At 48.8% G+C, this 18,893-nt stretch overlaps 1 protein-coding gene across 1 annotated transcript; it reads right to left on the bottom strand.

Annotated features, from left to right (window-relative positions):
* Positions 1-2,604: 2,604 nt before the first annotated feature.
* LOC145339099 (bone morphogenetic protein 4-like) lies at positions 2,605-18,178 on the bottom strand. Its single transcript, XM_080183532.1, has 3 exons — positions 18,035-18,178; positions 5,405-5,754; positions 2,605-3,730 (listed from the first exon to the last, which is right to left on the bottom strand). The coding sequence occupies exons 2-3, from the start codon at positions 5,745-5,747 to the stop codon at positions 2,910-2,912; spliced, it is 1,164 nt and encodes a 387-aa protein (XP_080039658.1). The 5' UTR covers positions 5,748-5,754; positions 18,035-18,178; the 3' UTR covers positions 2,605-2,909.
* Between the last annotated feature and the right edge of the window lie 715 nt (positions 18,179-18,893).

Below are 18,893 nucleotides of genomic sequence, written 5' to 3'. Positions count from 1 at the left end.
TCACAACCATTTTTGGGCCTCGGTAAAGGGGGAACCAGCACGCAGGTGGGCGCGAGTCGCGCTACTCGCCTCATGTCCGACTTTACCAAGTTTTTGTGCCCAAAAACTTTATGGTAAAATCGGTCTGAAGAGAGAGAAATAGAGAGAGAGAGAGAAAAAGAGAGGGAAAGCACAAGATGGAGAAAAAAATGGAGCGAAACAAAGAAAGGAAGGGAGAGATGGGAAGAAAAAGAGAGAAAGCCAACAAAAGGTTTTAAAGGTTAAAGTTTATTTAATGTCACAAGTAGACTTACATTAACATCGCAACGAAGTTACTGTGAAATTCCCCTAGTAGCCACACTCCGGCACCTGTTTGGGTACACTGAGAATTTAACACGGCCAAAAGGAGCTTTAACCAAGGATGCAGTGAGGAGCGGCACTAAGAACCATTGTATTCCTGGGGAGAGAGATACGGAATGACACACACAAGGTCATCTTACATTAGAATAGACTTTAATAATCAGAAACTCAAGGGGCCGGCAGGAATTGCCCTTAACACAGCCGAGGGAAACAAAAAGGAGATTTGAATGTTGTGCTCACAGCTCAGTGACCCCAACACTGAAAGCTCAGTTGTGCTTTCCCATCAGGGAATGCCAGTAACACAGATCTCAGATTGCCCTCCCCTCTGATAGAGATGCCGGCTGAAAGAGGTAGGGGGAAGACGTCTCCTGTCTCTGCAACATTGCCTTCTTTTCCTTTCCAAAGAGTCCCTACAGTGCAGAAGGAGGCCATTCAGCCCATTGAGTCTGCACCAACCACAATCCCACCTAGGCCCTATCCCCATAACCCCATGCATTTTTTAAATTCATTCATGGGATATTTATTGCCCATCCCTAGTTGCCCTTGGAGGACAGTTGAGAGTCAACCCCATTGCTGTGGCTGTGGAGTCACATGTAGGCCAGACCGGGTAAGGATGGCAGATTTCCTTCCCTAAAGGACATTAGTGAACCAGATGGGTTTTTCCGACAATGAACATAAGAACATAAGAAATAGGAGCAGGAGTGGGCCATCTAGCCCTTCGAGCCTGCCCTGCCATTCAATAAGATCATGGCTGATCTGTCGTAGCTCAGTTCCACTTTCCTGCCCTCTCCCCATAACCCTTAGTCCCCTCGCTTATCAAAAACCCATCAACCCGCGTCTTAATATTTAGCAAGGCAGCCTCCACCGCTTCAACGGGCAGAGAATTCCAGAGATTCACCACCCTTTGAGTGAAGAAGTTCCTCCTCAACTCCGTTCTAAACCGCCCCCCCTTTATCTTAAGGCTGTGCCCTCTAGTCCTACTGTCCTTTCTGAGCGGGAAGAGTCTCTCCACCTCTATCCTATCCATCCCGTTCATCATCTTATATGTCTCAATGAGATCTCCCCTCACAATGGGTCATCAGTGGATTCTTAATTCAAGACTTTTTTCATTGAATTCAAATTCCACCATCTGCCGTGGAGGGATTTGAACCCCAGAACATTAGTTGAGTTTCTGGGTTAATGGTCTAGCAATTAATACCACTAGGCCACTGCTTTCCCTTAACTTACCCTAGCTAATCCACCTGACACTAAGGGGCAATTTCGCATAGCCAATCCACCTAATCTACACGTCTTTAGAGTGTGGGAGGAAACTGGAGCACCCGGAGGAAACCCACGCAGACATGGGTAGAATGTGTAAACTCCATACAGACAGTGACCCGAGGCTGGTATTGAACGCGGGTCCCTGGTGATGTGAGCCAGCAATGCTAACCACTGTGCCACCATACCACCCCTTTCTTGTCAGCATTGTAAGGTGGTCCCGACTGGTACATCGTAGAAACCCTACAGTAAAGGAGGAGGCCATTCGGCCCATCATGCCTGCACGCAACAATCCCACCCAGATCGTACCCCAGTAACCCCACACATTTATCCCGCTCAATCCCTTACACTAAGGGGCAATTTTAGCATAGTCAATCTTACCCTGCTCAGTCCCCTGACACTAAGGAGCAACCTTAGCATGGTCAACCCACCTAACCCTTTTGTTATCTGAGCCTTTTTTTCACCACATTGCTGCAGTTGGCTTCTGAGGTAAGGAGGGGAGTTGGGTTGGGGGGGAGCGCTATCCACTAGGTTCCCCCTCATGAAGTATATACCCAGTGACCACTCCTATTATAAAGTTCAGGCGTCGTCACCAGGTCGGGATCAGTCTTAGCCATGATGCCCCGCGCAGTCGAATAATTTGCTTTCGTTCACTGTCTTGGCCCATGCCCACAATGGGCTTTTGGCCACAGGTTTCAGGGCAGGAAGCACTCATAAGCATCCACCGGTTAGTGACAACTCCAGCACAGAGACCACAACTAAATTCAAATCCTTAATGCAAAAACCACCAAAAGCACTTTTAATTTCCAGCGTCCGTCTGGTCCAGACTGTCACTCTCCGTGCACTACTGAGGGAGTGTGGCACTGTTGGAGGCGTTAGGTCCCAAAAGGGAGGCCAAAGATCCCACAGCCGCTCTTCATCTTCGCCTGAAGGGACATCAGAGTTTTGCGGGGGGGGGGGAGGTGGCATCTTGGCTGTTACATTTAGTGACCACACTGTTTTTTAAAAAAAAATCCTTCAATTGCTGAAAGGTGCTTTGGGATGTCCATAGGTGCTATATAAATGCAAGTTCTGCCCTTGAACGATGAGCGATGCAGCCAGGCTGGAGTCTTTTCTTGAAGGCAAGAGGTGATCCCTTGTGCCCCTACGGAGATGCCTGTGAGATGTGGCGCATTGTGAGAGGGTGGTCTGGATGAACATAACCTCTCCAAAAGCCAATAAAGATCTCAACAATTGGGTGGCAATGAGAGAGAGAGAGTCCACCTGGTTTTTCCTCGAGGGAAGACCCCCCCAGGCCCTCGAGGTGGGAGCTCTCAGCGACATCCGCAGCCTTCAACCGCCATCTCCTGGTAATTCTTCAGGACCACCCTCTCGTCGTCATCCAGGTAAAGCATGGCGACGGGGCTAAGCTCGGTGGGGACGCAGCAGGCCCGGGGAATGTTCACGTTGACCGAGTTCACCAGGGTCTGCACAATGGCGTGGCTGGAGGAGTTCATGTGGTCCGCCAAGGGAAAGCGGCACTCCCCTTGGCAGTAGAAGGCGTTGTAGCCCCGGGGAGCGATGATCCACTCCGTCCAGCCCACCCGCTCGAAGTCCACGTAGAGCGGCTGCCTCCGGCAGCGATTCCGCCCCCGGCTCCTCTTCCGCCCGCCGTGCCTCTTACTCCTGGCCCCCAGGGCTCGCCCGCTGCCGTCCTGCCCATAGGTGACCAGGAACGGCCACTGACCCGGCCGGCCGCCCCTTTCCTCCTCCTTCCCGCGCAGCGACCTGCCCACTCTCGGCGGCCCGGCCTGCGGCTCTGCTCGCCGCGCCTCGATCAGGAAGGTGACCAGGCCCTGCCGCCCCCTCCTGGAGTCCGCCACAGCCAGGCCCACATTGAAACTCTCCCACTTAGTGCGGTTGGTGGGCAGAAGCCGCCTGTCCAGCAGACGCCGCCCCCTCCTGCCTCCATCCAGGGGCCCCAAGAGCTCATAAATGGCAACCAGCTCCGTCCCGAGACGTGTCGCCCCGTCAGCCCCCCTGAATAGACGCAGTTCGGCCGACGTGACTTGCTCGTGGTCAGGAATGTTGCTCAGGTTGAAGGCAATCTGGTGGAAATTCCCTCCCTCGGAATGGGGGACGTCCTGGAGATATTCTGTCAAAGACAAAAATACCAGTCGGGTTGATAATAAGACCTGTGGAGCAAAATACCCTCCATCCCATCAATTTTTCACCGGATCTTGGTGTCGCTGGCTACGCCACTAATGATTATCTATTGCCCAGTGAATACACTGAAGGAGAACTTAGCACGGCCTGTGCACCCCAACCAGCACGTCTTTCAGAATGTGGGAGGGAACTGGAGCACCCGGAGGAAACACACACAGACATGGGGGAGAACATGCAAGACTCCACACAGGTAGTGACTCAAGGCTAGGAATCGAACCCGGGTCCCTGGCGCTGTGAGGCAGCAGTGCTAACCACTGTGCCACGGTATCGCCCTCTCAATTGCAGCCTTGCAAATGAGCAATTGACCAAACCCTGTAAGAAAAGTAAGACATTGAATTAAGTTTCTCCTATACTGTTTCAGATCCACACTAATCAAATCTTAAAGAGACATGCATTTCTATAGCACCTTTCACCACCACCTTAACACTTAACATAAGAACATAAGAAATAGGAGCAGGAGTATCATGGCTGATCTGTCGTGGCTCAGTTCCACTTTCCCGCCCTCTCCCCATAACCCTTAATCCCCTCTCTTATCAAGAACCCATCAACCCGCTTCTTAAAAATATTTAGCGAGGCAGCCTCCACCACTTCAACGGGCAGAGAATTCCAGAGATTCACCACCCTTTGAGTGAAGAAGTTCCTCCTCAACTCCGTTCTAAACCGCCCCCCCTTTATCTTGAGGCTGTGCCCCCTAGTCCTACTGTCTTTTTTGAGCGGGAAGAGTCTCTCCACCTCTATCCTATCCATCCCATTCATCATCTTATACGTCTCAATGAGATCTCCCCTCATTCTTCTAAACTCTAATGAGTACAAGCCTAGTTTATTCAGCCTCTCCTCATAGCTCAATCCCCTCAACTCCGGTATCAGCCTAGTAAACCTCCTCTGCACTCCCTCCAGGGCCAAAATATCCTTGCGCAGGTGCCCTCTGAAATGTGGGCGACACATTGGTTAGCACTGCTGCGTCACAGTGCCAGGGACCTGGGTTTAATTCCACCTCGGGTGACTGTGCGGAGTCTGCACATTCTCCCCATGGGTTTCCTCCAGGTGCTCCATTTTCCTCCCATACTCCAAAGATGCGCGTGTTAGATGGATTAGCCATGCTAAATTGGACTAAGTGTCCAAGGATATGTAGGTTAGGTGGATTGGGCATGCCAAATTGCCCTCTGTGTCAGAGGGTTTAGCAGGGTAAATACGCAGGGTTATGGGGATAGAGTGCACTTGTTGGTGCAGGCTTGATGGGCTGAATGGCCTCCATTTGCACTGTTGGGATTCTCTGATTTTGTTTAGCAAGGGCAGTTTGGGATTGGCAACAAATGGTGGCCTTCCCAGCGATGCCTCCATCCAAAGAAATAATAAAGGGCAATGGCATGGGAGTTGAAAGGGAACTGGTTCTCATTTGCTTGTTGCTGCTATGGTGATAGAGTCTAAGTTGAAAATTGTTTGGAGTTTAAAGGAAATGGCCTAGACTCCAAAAGCCAGCCCACCAGCCTCTGAAAGGGGAGACCGGGTGGGGAAGATGTAGACTGAGATCCTTCACTCGATGGTGTACCCACTACCCCGCCCCCCCCCCCCACCCCCACCAAGTTCCTGTGCTCACACTCACCCAGGTGATGGAAGCTTCGCACTGTGTTGGCATCCCGCACGTGTCTCTCCAAGAAGGTGAAGCTGGGGTCCTGGATGTTGTCAAAGGCGCCGGTGTGAAAGTGGTACAAGTCTCGCATGTACTGCGGCACGGTGGCGGCGGAACTGGGCCTGGGGAGGCGGCTCAGGCCGAATCTGCCCAGCAGCGTCCGGCGGAGGGTGTGGACCAGCTCCGGGTCAGGCGAGGGGCGGTGACTCGCCTCCGACGTTGCTCTCCTCCCTCCCTCAGAGTACGAGCTGGCCTGTCCAGCCAGCAGGACCCGGGCACACAGTACGATCATCTGTAAAAAACTAGCAGGGAGCATGGTGGAGCTGGAGGTGGGGGTCAAGAGACAAGGGCACCATTAGCACACAGCAGAAGTTGACCACTACTCTCATGACTGTAACTGTCCCAGCCGGGGGAAAGATTTGCATTTATATAGCAACTTCCACAACCACTGGATGCCCCAAAGTGCGTCACAACCAAAGTTTAAAGTTTATTTATGATTGCCACAAGTAGGCTTACATTAACACTGCAATGAAGTTACTGTGAATATCTCCTAATTGCCACACTCGGGCGACTGCTCGGCTACAGTGAGGGAAAATTTAGCACGGCCGATGCATCTAACCTGCACATCTTTCAGACTGTGGGAGGAAACCGGAGCACTCAGAGAAAACCCATGCAGACATGGGGAGAATGTGCAAACTCCGTACAGTCAGTGACCCAAGCCAGGAATCGAACCCAGGTCCCTGACGCTGTGAGGCAGCAGTGCTAACCACCATGCCGCCCCAAGGATCTTTTAAAGGGTTCTGGGAAAATTGGCAGTAAATTTGTGCAAAGCAAGCTCCCACAAATGTGACAATGACCGAATAATCTGTTTTCTTTTTAATGATGTTGGCCAAATATTGACACCACAAGGCTGCCCCAACTCTTCCACTTCATGTCCACCAGGCAAAGCCATGGTCTAACATCTCATCTGCAAGATAACACCTGCGGGTGCTACACTCCTTCACTACTGGGGATGTCAGTCTCATGGTGCTCAAGTGGGACCTCAACCCACAAACCTCTGAGAGACTACCCATTGCGCTGTGGCTGACAAACTGAGTAAAGGGTAGTTGTACAATCTTATCTTCATCATGGCTTACTCCCAGGGGCCCATCACGTAAGCAACCCATCCATTGTAAGTTATTTATCTAAAAAAACCCGCCCTCACTTTATTCCCAATCTTCTCTAATCTATTTTATTCCTTCATGGAATGTGGGCCTCGCTGGCTGGGCCAGTATTTATTGCCCGTTCCTGAGGGCAGTTAAGAATCGATCACATTGCTGTGTGTCTGGAATCACGTGGAGGACGGACTAGGTAAGGACAGCAGATCTCCTTCCCTAAACGGACACAAGTGACAAGTTTTTATGACTTTTATTGACTTAGGGCGGCACAGAGGTTAGCACTGCTGCTTCACATTGCCAGGGACCTGGGTTCAATCCCCGGCTTGGGCCACTGTGTGGAGTTTGCACACTCTCCCCGGGTGCTCCAGTTTCCTCCCACACTCCAAAAGACATGTGTGTTAGGTGGACTAACCATGCTAAATTGTGTCAGGGGGATTAGCTAGGGTAAACGCATGGGAATACGGGGATAGGGGCTGGGTGGGATTGTGGTTGCTGCAGACTTGATGGGCCGAATGGCCTCCTTCTGCACTGTAGGGATTCTATGACAATGGTTTCATTAGACTTCAAAATTCCAGACTTTTTTAAAAAATTGAATTCAAATTTCACCATCTGCCATGGTGGGATTCGAACCCAGGTCCCCAGAGCACCACCCTGGCATAGCCATGGAAAATAAGTGTGGTTACAGGGATGGGACATGGGAGAGAACTTGTGGCGCCCTTTTGCACCGTAGGGATTCTATGACACTATGAGCATTACAGCTCCTGGCAATATTGGGTTGGTCGTTCAGGCAGAGATCTGGGCAAGAGGCCTGCCCCATCCTTCAACTACACCTTCCACCACTTTGCTATGTGCTGAAGTTCCATCCAGACTGCTGAATGCTCAGAAGGTGCAGGTTCCAGCTCCACTCCCAAAATCTGGGCTGATCCCAGACAGGCACCAAGGGAGTGCTGCACTGTCAGAGCTGCTGTCTTTCAGCTAACTCAGATATTCGACAGAATTTACGGCCATTGCTGTTTGTGGGATCCTGCCGTGCACAAACTGCCACATTTCCTACAGTCACTGCCCTTCAAAAACACCTCATTGGCTGCAAAGCACTTTGAGGCATTCAGTGGTCATGAAAGATGACATTTGGAAAAAGTTTTTAAAGTTTATTTATTAGTGCCACAAGTAAGGCTTACATTAACATGGCAATGACGTTACTGTGAAAGTCCCCTAATCACCATAGTCCATTGCCTGTTTGGGTCAATGCATCCTAACCAGCATGTCTTTTGGACTGTGGGAGGAAACTGGAGCACCCGGAGGAAATGCACGCAGGCATGGGAAGAACTCCACACAGACACTGACCCGAGTCAGGAACCGAACCCAGGTCCCTAGGGCTGTGAGGCAGCAATGCTAACCACTGTGCCACCATGATGCAGGAAGGATGTTCTCGAAGGTGGGGGTATCCAGAACCAGGGAGTCACAGTCTGAGGATACAGAGCAGACTATTTAGGACAGAGATAGATGGCATGGTGGCACAGTGGTTAGCATTGCTACCTCACAGCTCCAGGGACTTGGGTTCACTCCTGGCCTTGGGTGACTGTCTATGTGGTAATTGACTTCCTCCCTGTGGGTTTCCTCCATGTGCATGGGTTTCGTCCCACAGTCCAAAGATGTGCAGATTAGGTGGACTAGCCATGCTAAATAACCCCTTAGTGTCCCAATATGTTAAGATTAGATGAGATTAGCCATGTTAAATATGTGGCGTTACAAGGAGGGGGAGTAGGGAGTGGTGGGTGGGGGTTGGGGAGGGGAGCCTAGGTACAATCCTCTACACAGTGCAGACTTGATGGGCCAAATGGCCTCTTCTGTTGTATAGGGATTCTATGATGAGGAGGCATTTCTTCACCCAGAGAGTAATGAGCCTGTGGAACTCGCTACCACAGAAAGTAGTTGAGGCCAAAACATTGGATGTTTTTAAGAAGCAGTTAGATATCACACTTGGGGCGAAGGTGGAGTCAAAGGATATTGTGCAGGGAAGGCAGGATCAGGCGAGTTGGATAATCATAATGAAGAGTGGAGCAGGCCCGAAGGGCCGAATGGCCTCCTTCCGCTCCTATTTTCAACATTTCTATGCAAGGGACAGAGTCTAAAACCCTGAGGCAGACGTTGCAGGGGTGAAATTGGGAAAGATTTCCCAATGCAAAAGGCTGGAGAGGTTTGGAATTCTCTCCCAGAAATGGGTCGATCTTCCCCCACCCCCCCTCCATCTTCTCCTTTCCTTTCCTCCCCTCCCCCAACTACACTTTCCCCTTTTCCCCTCCCCCAGTGTCACCACCTCACTCGTTTTCCCTCCCTCTCCCCTCCACCTCTCCTGCCAATAGAGCTCCAAGGTCAGTCCATTATACTGGGAAAAAAATAAACTGCAGTATCTGTACGAGTGCACAATAGATTGTGTTCAGTTGTTTGGCTGGCTTCTCTTCCATTCACGTTGGGAGCAAGATCATTCCAGGCCAGCTTCTCCCATTTCCTGCAAAAATCCGTTTTGTTTTAAAAATCGTCTCTCGGCTACGTAGGATAGATCAGCATTCTCACAGAAATAAATTGCTACATTCGCCATTCACCAAAGCCCCATACCTTAACTCACAACAAATTTCACCCCCAGTTGTACAGGACCAGGCGAGTTGGGATGACCGTCCACGATCATAATGGTGGAGCAGGTTTGAAGGGCTGAATGGTCTCCTCCTGCTCCCATTTTCTATGTAAGGGACAAGAGTCTAAAAGCCTGAGCCAGATGTTTTCAGGGTGAAATTAGGAACCACACACACACACACACACACACACACACACACACACACACACACACACACACACACAACCCCCCCCCCGCCCCCCACAACCCCCGTGACTTTTAAGAGCGTCTTGACAAATAAATGAACAGGATGGGAATGGAGGGATATGGTCCCCGGAAGGAAAGGAGGTTTTAGTTAAGTCGGGGCAGCATGGTCGGTGCAGGCTTAGAGGGGCCGAAGGGCCTGCTCATGTGCTGTAATTTGACCTCTTTGTTCTTTGTACTCACTGAACTTAAGGGAGGGCCACGGCCTAGTGATATCATCGCTAGACTATTAATCCAGGAATTCAGCTGATGTTCGAACCCTGCGGACGGTGGAATTTGAATTTCTTAATATCTGGAATTAAGAGTCTACTTATGACCATGAAACCATTGGCCGATTGTCAGAAAAACTCATCTGGTTCACTAATAGATGGCAATATGGTTAGCACTGCTACCTCACAATGCCAGGGACCCAGGTTCAATTCCCGGCTTGGGTCACTGTCTGCATAGAGCCTGCACATTCTCTGCATGGGTTTCCTCCAGGTGCTCCGGTTTCCTCCCACAGTCCGAAAGAAGTGCCAATTAGGTTCATTGACCATGCTAAATTCTCCCTCAGTGCACCCGAACAGGTGCTAGAGTGTGGTGACTAGGGGATTTTCACAGTAATTTCATTGCGGTGTTAATGTAAGCCTACTTGTGACTTTGATAAACTTTGATGCCCTTTAGGGAAGGAAATCTGCTGTCCTTACCCGGTCTGGCCTACATTTAGCTCCAGAGCCACAGCATTGTGGTTGACTCTCAACTGCCCTCTGAAAATAGTCTAGCAAGCCATTCAGTTCAAGGGCAACTAGGGATGGGCAATAAATGCTTGCCCATTTATGAATAAAAACGCTATAGTGGTTTCCGTTTAAGCAACACCTCAAATTAAAGATTGCATCCTTGTTCCATGTCCTTCTTATCTCGATAAACTCCTCCAATCCTACAGCCTGTCTCAATCTCTGCGCTCCTCCAGTTCCGGCCTCTTGAGCTTCCCCCAGTTGTAATCGCTCTGCCATTGGCGGCCGTGCCTTCAACTGCCTGGGACTGAAGCTCTGGAATTCCCTCCTTAAAATTCCCCCCACCTTTTAAGATGCTCTTTAAAACTTGCTGCTTTGACCAAGATGCGGAGATGCTGGCGTTGGCACAGTAAGTAGTCTCACAACACCAGGTTAAGGTCCAACAGGTTTATCTGGTAGCGCGAGCTTTCAGAGCGTCACTCCTCCTTCAGGTGAGTGAGGAGTTGTGGTCACAATTAGCGCATATGTAGACACAAACTCAATTTACAAAATAGTGGTTGGAATGCAAGTCTTTACAGGTAATCAAGCCTTAAAGGTACAGACAAAACGAGTGGAGAGAGGGTTAAGCACAGGTTAAAGAGATGTGTATTGTCTCCAGGACAGTTAGTGAGATTTTGCAAGCCCAGGCAAGTTGTGGGAGGGTTGCAGATATTGTGACATGAACCCAAGATCCCGGTTGATTTTGGATTCATGTCACATTACTCCTGCCCCTAGTTCTTATCAGATGGGACTGAGATCCCAGGCATTCCCACACCTGGAGATGAAAACTCCAATGGTTATTATTTGAAAGCAGAGAGGGGGTGTCCTGACCAATATTTCTCCCTCAGTCAACATCACGCGAAGCAGATTATCTGGATATTCTCTCACTGTGCACAGCAAGATCCCACAAAGTGACTGTCACGTTTCCTACATTATTGTGGTGACGACACTTCATAAAATTCTTCACTGACTCTTAAGGTGCTTTGGGATGTCCTGAAACCGTGGTAGGCATTATGTAAATACAAGTCTTGCTTTTTCCCCAATTTAAAGTTTATTTATTATTAGTCACCAGTAGGCTTACATTAACACAGCAATAAAGTTACTGTGAAAATCCCCTAGTCGCCACATTCTGTTCAGGTACATTGAGGGAGAATTTAGCATAGCCAATGCACCTAACCAGCACGTCTTTTGGACTGTGGGAGGAAACCCATGCGGACACGGGGAGAATGTACAGACTCTGCACAGACAGTGACCCAAACTGGGAATCGAACCTGGGTCCCTGGTGCTGTGAGGCGCCTGTTTTGGGTACACCGAGGGAGAATTTAGCACGGCCAATGCATCTAACCAGCACAACGCTCAGGACGTAAAGGGCGGGGTTTTCTGGCTGCGCTTGTTCCCAAAACCATAAAATCCCGCCCGGGGTCAACAGACCTTTGTGTGCTCTGACCCCCACACCACCACCACCACCCCCACTACAATTCCTGTGGCAGGCGGGATGGGAAAACTCCCGCCAAGGGCTTCGAAATCTTACCTCAGGGAATGTGGAATGGCTGCACTGACAGCTGACCTCATTCTCAGAATGACAGTGGCTGCACTTCACAGACCGATGCGAGGGGGGTTAGGGAGGTAGAAATCTAGGCCTTAAAATAATTTAAAAGCAAAATTACCACGGGTGCTGGAATCTGAAACAGAAACATGCTGGAAAATCTCAGCAGGTCTGACAGCACCTGTGGAGGGAGAATAGAACCAAAACTTCGAATCTGGATGACCTTTAGTCTGATGAAGGGTCATCCAGACCCGAAACGTTGGGTCTATTCTCTCTCTCCACAGATGGTGAATTTTCCAGCATTTTCTATTAGATGTCTAGGCATCAGTCCTTGGAGGGGGCGCGGAGGAGAATTACTTTTCCAGATATATCACAGCTTGGTATGACTTCTGCTCTGACCAAGACCGCAAGAAACTACAAAAGGTCGTGAAGGAATCCCACTCCATCAAACAAACCAGCTTTCCATCCATTGATTTTGCCTACACTTGAAAGTTGATCTTTCTCTACATCCTAGCTATGACTGTAACACTACATTCTGCACTCTCTCCTTCTCTATGAACGGGATGCTTTGTCTGTATAGCGTGTAAGAAACAATATTTTTCACTGTATGCTGCAGAGAGGGTCTAAAGGGGGATTTGCCAGAGGTGGAGGAGTAGAAATCATGAAGGAGTTTCTAAACTAAGCTGGATAAGGAGAAAACAAATAAGGTGACTGAAAGTCTGAGTAACGAGACAGCACAAGTTCAAAGATAATTGACAAAAGAACCAGTGGGGGTTGGGGGGGTAGATGAGGATAAGTTCTTTCTTCGCGAAGGACAGGGGAGCAGATACATTATTAACCCTGTACTGCTGCCCCACAGCTCCAGGGACTTAGGTTCGATTCCGGTGACGGTTTGTGTGAATTTTAGGGGCGGCACAGTGGTTAGCACTGCTACCTCACAGAGCCAGGGACCCGAGTTCGATCCTGGTCTCTGGTGACTGTCTGTGTGGAGTTCAGGGGCAGCACGGTGGTTAGCACTGCACCAGGGACCTGAGTTCGATTCTAGTCTCCGGTGACTGTGTGGATTTTAGGGGCGGCACAGTGTTTTGCAGCGCCAGGGACCCGGGTTCGATTCCCAGCTTGGGTCACTGTCTGTGTGGAGTCTACACGTTCTCCCCGTGTCTGTGTGGGTTTCCTCCAAGTGCTCCGGTTTCCTCCCACAGTCCGAAAGACGTGGTGATTAGAGTGCATTGGCTGTGCTAAATTCTCCCTCAGTGTACCCGAACAGGCGCTGGACTATGGCAACTAGGGGCTTTTCACAGTAACTTCATTGCTGAGTTAATGTCAGCCTTCTTTTGACTAATAAATAAACTTTAGAAAAAAACATTCAAAAGGGATTGGTTAAATATTTGAAAAGGTATGCAGGGCTGTGGAGAATGAGAAGGGGGAGCAGGCAGAATCATGATAGGTTGAATGGTCGTGCCACGTGCTGCAAGATTCTACAAATAATGTGAGTGATTGCTTTACGAAGGAACCATTTGCCACGCAATGTCAAGTATTAGTTATGACTCTGCAAAGTGCGTGTGGTTTGCAGATAGCATGTGGAGAAGACCATACTGGATGATGATTATAATCTATCTGACAGACGCAACTAAATTGTCCCTCTGGTACATAACCGAAAGAGTCCCAGTACTTCTGATAATACGCTTAATCTCTCTCACAGACAGACAAAGATACTAACAATCAAATATTTCAAATGAAATGGGATGGATTGAAGGCCAGATGCAGTCAAAGACTCAGAATTTTGCTCCATATAACACAGAACGAGGTTATTTGGCCCACTGAGCCAATCCTGTCTCTTTGAAATAGCTATCCAAATAATCTCCCTTGCCCTGCTTGTTGCCCACAGCCTTACAAAATGCCCCTTTTCCTCCAAATATTTCTCCAATTCCCTTTTTTGAAAGTTACCATTGAATCTTCTCCCACCTCCCTTTTATGCAGCTCCTTTCGGATCCGAGTTCAACAGGTCAAAATTCAACTTCTGCCCCTTTCCTCCCCGTGTTTTACCAATTGTCTTCGATCTGTGACCCTGGGCTACCATCACTTCCGCCAGTGAAAACCAGTCCTCCCTCTCTACTGATCTGAGGTTTAGGGAGTGAATTTCAGAGCTTGGGGTCCAGGCAGCTGGAAACACGGCCAACAATTGTCAAATAATGGAAACCGGGCGTGAACAAGAGGCCAGAAGAGATGTCCCCGTAAAGGGAATGATCCCATCTTCTGTTACTGTAACTTTCTCCCATCTGGAGGTCCAATGCTGGCAAATCACCATTCCCAAGGTCTTGACAAGCTTCACAGTCTACAGATGCACCACAGAAAGCATCCTTTCATTTGATTTATTATTGTCACATGTATTATCATACACTGAAAAATATTGTTTCTTGTGCGCTATACAGACAAAATATACCGTTCATAGAGAAGGAGAGGGTGCAGAATGTAGTGTTACAGTTGTAGCTCGGGTGTAGAGAAAGATCAACTTAATGCAAGGTAAGTCCATTCAAAAGCCTGATAGCGGCAGGGGAGAAGTTGTTCTTGTGTCACTTAGTACGTGACCTCAGACTTTTATATCTTTTTCCCCAAAGGAAGAAGGTGGAAGAGAGAATGTCCAGGGTGCGTGGGGTCCTTAATTGTGCTGGTTGCTTTGCTGAGGCAGTGGGAAGTGTAGACCTTTCCGGTTGCATCCCAGCTTGACATGGTTCCTGCTCTGTCCAACACCGCAAGAAACTACAAAAGGTCGTGAACATAGCCCAGTCCTCCATGCAAACCAGTCCCCCTGTCCATTGACTCCGTCTACACTTCCCACTACCTCGGGAAAGCAGCCACCTTAATCAAGGTCTCCACACACCTTGGAGGGCGGCGCAGTGTCACAATGGTTAGCATTGCCAGGGGCCAGAGATCTAAGTTCAATTCCGGGCTTAGGTCACTGTGCGGAGTTTGCACGTTCTCTCCATGTCTGCTTGGGTTTCCTCTGGGTGCTCTGGTTTCCTCCCACTGTCCAAAAGATGTGTTGGTTAGGGTGCATCGATCATGCTAAATTCTCCCTCAGTGTACCCGAACAGGCGCTGGAGTGTGGCGACTAGGAGATTTTCACAGTAACTTCACTGCTGTGTTTATGTAAGCCTCCTTGTGACACCGATAAATAAATTTTAACTTTAAAAATACTTTCTTCCACCTTCTTCCATCAGGGCCAAGATACAATAGTGTGAGGGCACGTACCAACCAACTCAAGAATAGCCCCTTCCCTGCTGCCATCAGCCTTTTGAATAGACTTACCTCCTGTTAAGCTGATCTTTCTCTACACCCTAGCTATGACTGTAACACTACATTCTGCACCCTCTCCTTTCCTTCTCCCCACGTACTCTATGAATGGTATGCTTTGTTTGTTTAGCATGCAATAAAAAATACTTATCACTGTATCCCAACAATAATAAATCAATTCAATCACTTTAGCGTGAAGGAACAGAAGGGTACAATTTCTGCATGAGGAAATGGGGCATGAATTGGCAGGGGTGGCACAGTGACAGTGGTTGGCACTGCCACCTCACAATGCCAGGGACCCGGGTTTGATACCCAGCCTCAGGTCACTGTCTGTGTGGAGTCTGCATGTTCTCCCCGTGTCTGTGTGGGTTTCCTCCGGGTGCTCCAGATTTCCTCCCTCAGTCCAAAAAATGTGTGAATTAGGTGGATTGGCCATGCTAAATTGCCACTTCGTGTCAGGGGGACTAGCTAGGATATGGGGATAGGACCTAGGTGGGGGATTGTGGTCAGTGCAAACTCAATGGGCTGAATGGCATCCTTCTCCACTGTAGGATTCTATTCTAACCTTTGGATTTGATTTAATTTATTATTGTCACATATACAGTGAAAATATTGTTTCTTGCATGCTATACGGACAAAGCATATCGGTCATAGAGAAGGACAGAGTGCAGAATGTAGTGTTACAGTCAACTTAATTCAAGGTAGATCTATTCAAAAGTCTGACAGCAGCGGGGAAGAAGCTGCTCTTGAGTCGGTTGGTACATGACCTCAAACTTTTGAATCTTTTCTCCAATGGAAAAAGGTGGAAGAGAGAATGTCCAGGCTGCGTGGGGTCCTTGATTATGCTGGCTACGGGAAGTGTAGACAGAATCAATGGATGGAAGGCTGGTTTGCGTGACATATTGGGCTACAGTCATGATCTTTTGTAGTTCCTTGTGCTCTTGGAACCTCTCCCAAAGCAAGTTCACCCCTTAAGGAGATCAAAACAGTGCTCCATGGTTCTGAACCATCAAATCCCTACAGTGTGGATGGCGGCCATTTGGCCTATTGAACTTGCACTGACAACAATCCCACCCAGGCCCTATCCCTGTAACTATCCCTGTTACTTTAATGCAATTTCTTACATTCTCTCTTCCATTTTCTTCCGTTGGGAAAAAGATACAAAAATCTGAGGTCACGCACCAACCGACTCGAGAACAGCTTCTTCCCTGCTGCCATCAGACTTATGAATGGACTTACCTTGCATTAAGTTGATCTTTCGCGACACCCTAGCTATGACTGTAACACTATATTCTGCACTCTCTCCTTTCCTTCTCTATGAATGGTAGACTTTGTCTGTATAATACGCAAGAAACAATACTTTTCACTGTATACTAATACACGTGAAAATAATAAATCAAATCAAATATTTACCCAGCTAATCCCCCTGACACCAAGGGAGAATTTAGCATGGCTAACCCACCCAACGCACACACCTTTGGACTGTGGGAGGAAACTGGAGCACCCGGAGGAAACCCATGCAGACATGGGGAGAACGTGCAGACTCCACGCAGACAGTGACCCAAGCTGGGAATTGAACCTGGGTCCTTGGTGCTTTGAGGCAGCAGTGCTGACCACTGTGCTACCATGCCACCCAGGTTCAATCCCACCATTGCAGTTGGAATCATGCCACCAGTTTGGGCATACAGCACGTACTGACTCAGGATCTCAGTGCTCACACACTTCCTACCAGCTCTGTCTGACCTTTCCTAATTGCACAGCCAGGGTCCACAGACCAGTGCCAATGTTAGTGGAATAATAAAGTGCCACATTTAATATTGAAACATTTACTAACCATCCATCTCCCCTCCTCCCCTGGCACCACTGACTCATTCTGGGGTACAATCCCACAAATCTTGTAAACCACCCCCCCTCCCGCCTTAGTGTCCAAAGATGTGCAGGTCAGGGAGATTAGTGGGGTAAATGTGTGGGGTCACATGGATAGGGCAGGATGGGCCTGGGAAAAGATGTTCTGTTGGAGAGTCGGTGCAGACCTGATGGGCCAAATGGCCTCCTGCACTGTAGGGATACTATGATTCTAAGTCTGTATCGACTTTTCGACAGAGCACCCACCCAGGTCCTGTCCCCATTCCTGACATATTTACCCCGCTACTCCCCCCAAGGGTGCTATCTAAATGCAAGCCTTTTGTTTTATAATCTAGGACAAGTTGCTCCAACGACACTGGTAAAGCATTTGGCCCATCAAGTCTGCACTGACTCTCCAAGAGAGCATCTTTTCCCAGGCTCACTTGCCCTATCCCTGTGACCCCACACATTTACCCTACTAATCCCCCCAACCTACACATATTTGGACACTAAGGGGCAATTTAGCATGGCAAATCCACTTAATCTGAGCATCTTTGGGCACTAAGGGACAATTTAGCATGGCCAATCCACCTAACTTGCACATCTTTGGACACTAAGGGGCAACTTATCGTGGCCAATCCCCCTAATCTGCAAGTCTTTGGATTGATGGGCATCCTTCTGCACTGCTGGGATCCTATTATCACTTAGAACATACACTCTGCGAATCAGGGAGGTGGCGAGAGTGTACAAATTACGTCTTGCAGTTCTTTCTGTGACATCCCCCACAGTCGAATATCCCCTGGACACTACGCGTTGCAGTGTGGGCTGGCATCCCCGTGTCCAGTGGCTCTGGACCTGAGTGAGAGTGGAATGGAGCAGGGATGGAAGTGGAGAGGAGGACATTGCTTATTTGTGTGGGTGACTGAATGGGAAGAGTAACTGAGGGTTGGTGGCAGTTAATGAAATGTCCTTTGGCTCAGCACTGGCACTGCTGTGAGGGGGTGAGGGAGCGTTAAATTAAGCAGTGGTGGAGCGGGTGGGGTGGGGGGGGACAGGTCGGTCCGACCTGGACACTGAACAGCAATAGGGGAGGCAAGAAAAAGTTTTCAACTTAGAAAAATAGGTTGTACTCACTGGATTCCGCAGATGTAGAGTTTCCATGGTTCAAGCTCCCCCAGAGACGAGGAGCTGGATGTGTCTTTTACTGTGTATCGATTTATTTTCAGTACATCAGTTTTCTTTAGCTTTAAGGCCAAATAAGATTTAAAAAGAACATTAGTCTCCCTTCATCGCCTTCTGTGGCGGTCTTCCTTATCCATGTCTCTAACGCTGCGTTGCTCTCTCTCTCTCTCTCTGTCCATTTAAAATCCTAACGCACTTTTTCCCGACTTTAATTTGGGCAGACGCTGATGTCACATGTGGCGGTCAGCCAATATTTCCATAATCATTTAAAAAAAACATGCCTAAGAAATAACTGGAAACACACACAACAAATCGCTGGTCAATTTCAGCAGGAAATTATATCGAATGTGGCGGGGCTGGGGGGACACTGACAGTTCAATGAATATCTGATCAGAGACCGATGGGATCGATTGGCTATCCGATTGGGACCTGTCCCAAACTGGATAAACACAGTAAGAAGTCTCAAACACCAGGTTTCCAAACTGTTTGGACTTAAACCTGGTGTTGTGAGACTTCTTACTGTGTTTACCCCACTCCAACACCGGCATCTCTACATCATCCAAACTGGACAAACCAGAAAGGGTGGCCCTGTGTACATCAGAGGATTCCTGGTTTAAACAGGCAAAGGCTGAATCCTACTCATCTTAATCTCCCTCTTGCTGTGCCCCAGACCTCTGAGCGTAGCCCCTGGATTGGAGTTAGAGTAGGGGGCTGCAAGGGAACTGGAGGAAGCCATTCAGCCCCTCTGTAAAAGTTTTACTTATTAGTCACAAGTAGGCTTACATTAACACTGCCAATGAAGTTACTGTGA

Source organism: Carcharhinus amblyrhynchos, unplaced genomic scaffold (assembly GCF_965287045.1).
Source record: "Carcharhinus amblyrhynchos unplaced genomic scaffold, sCarAmb.v2.hapA chromosome_324, whole genome shotgun sequence".
NCBI lineage: Eukaryota > Metazoa > Chordata > Chondrichthyes > Carcharhiniformes > Carcharhinidae > Carcharhinus > Carcharhinus amblyrhynchos.
This window is presented reverse-complemented; position numbering and strand designations above follow the sequence as displayed.

Excerpts from the sequence above, each read along its gene's own strand:
- LOC145339099 (XM_080183532.1), bottom strand. The coding sequence starts at position 5,747 with ATGCTCCCTGCTAGTTTTTTACAGATGATCGTACTGTGTGCCCGGGTC. Across the intron at positions 3,731-5,404 it reads GCGAAGCTTCCATCACCTGG|AATATCTCCAGGACGTCCCC; the intron begins GTGAGTGTGAGC and ends TGTCTTTGACAG.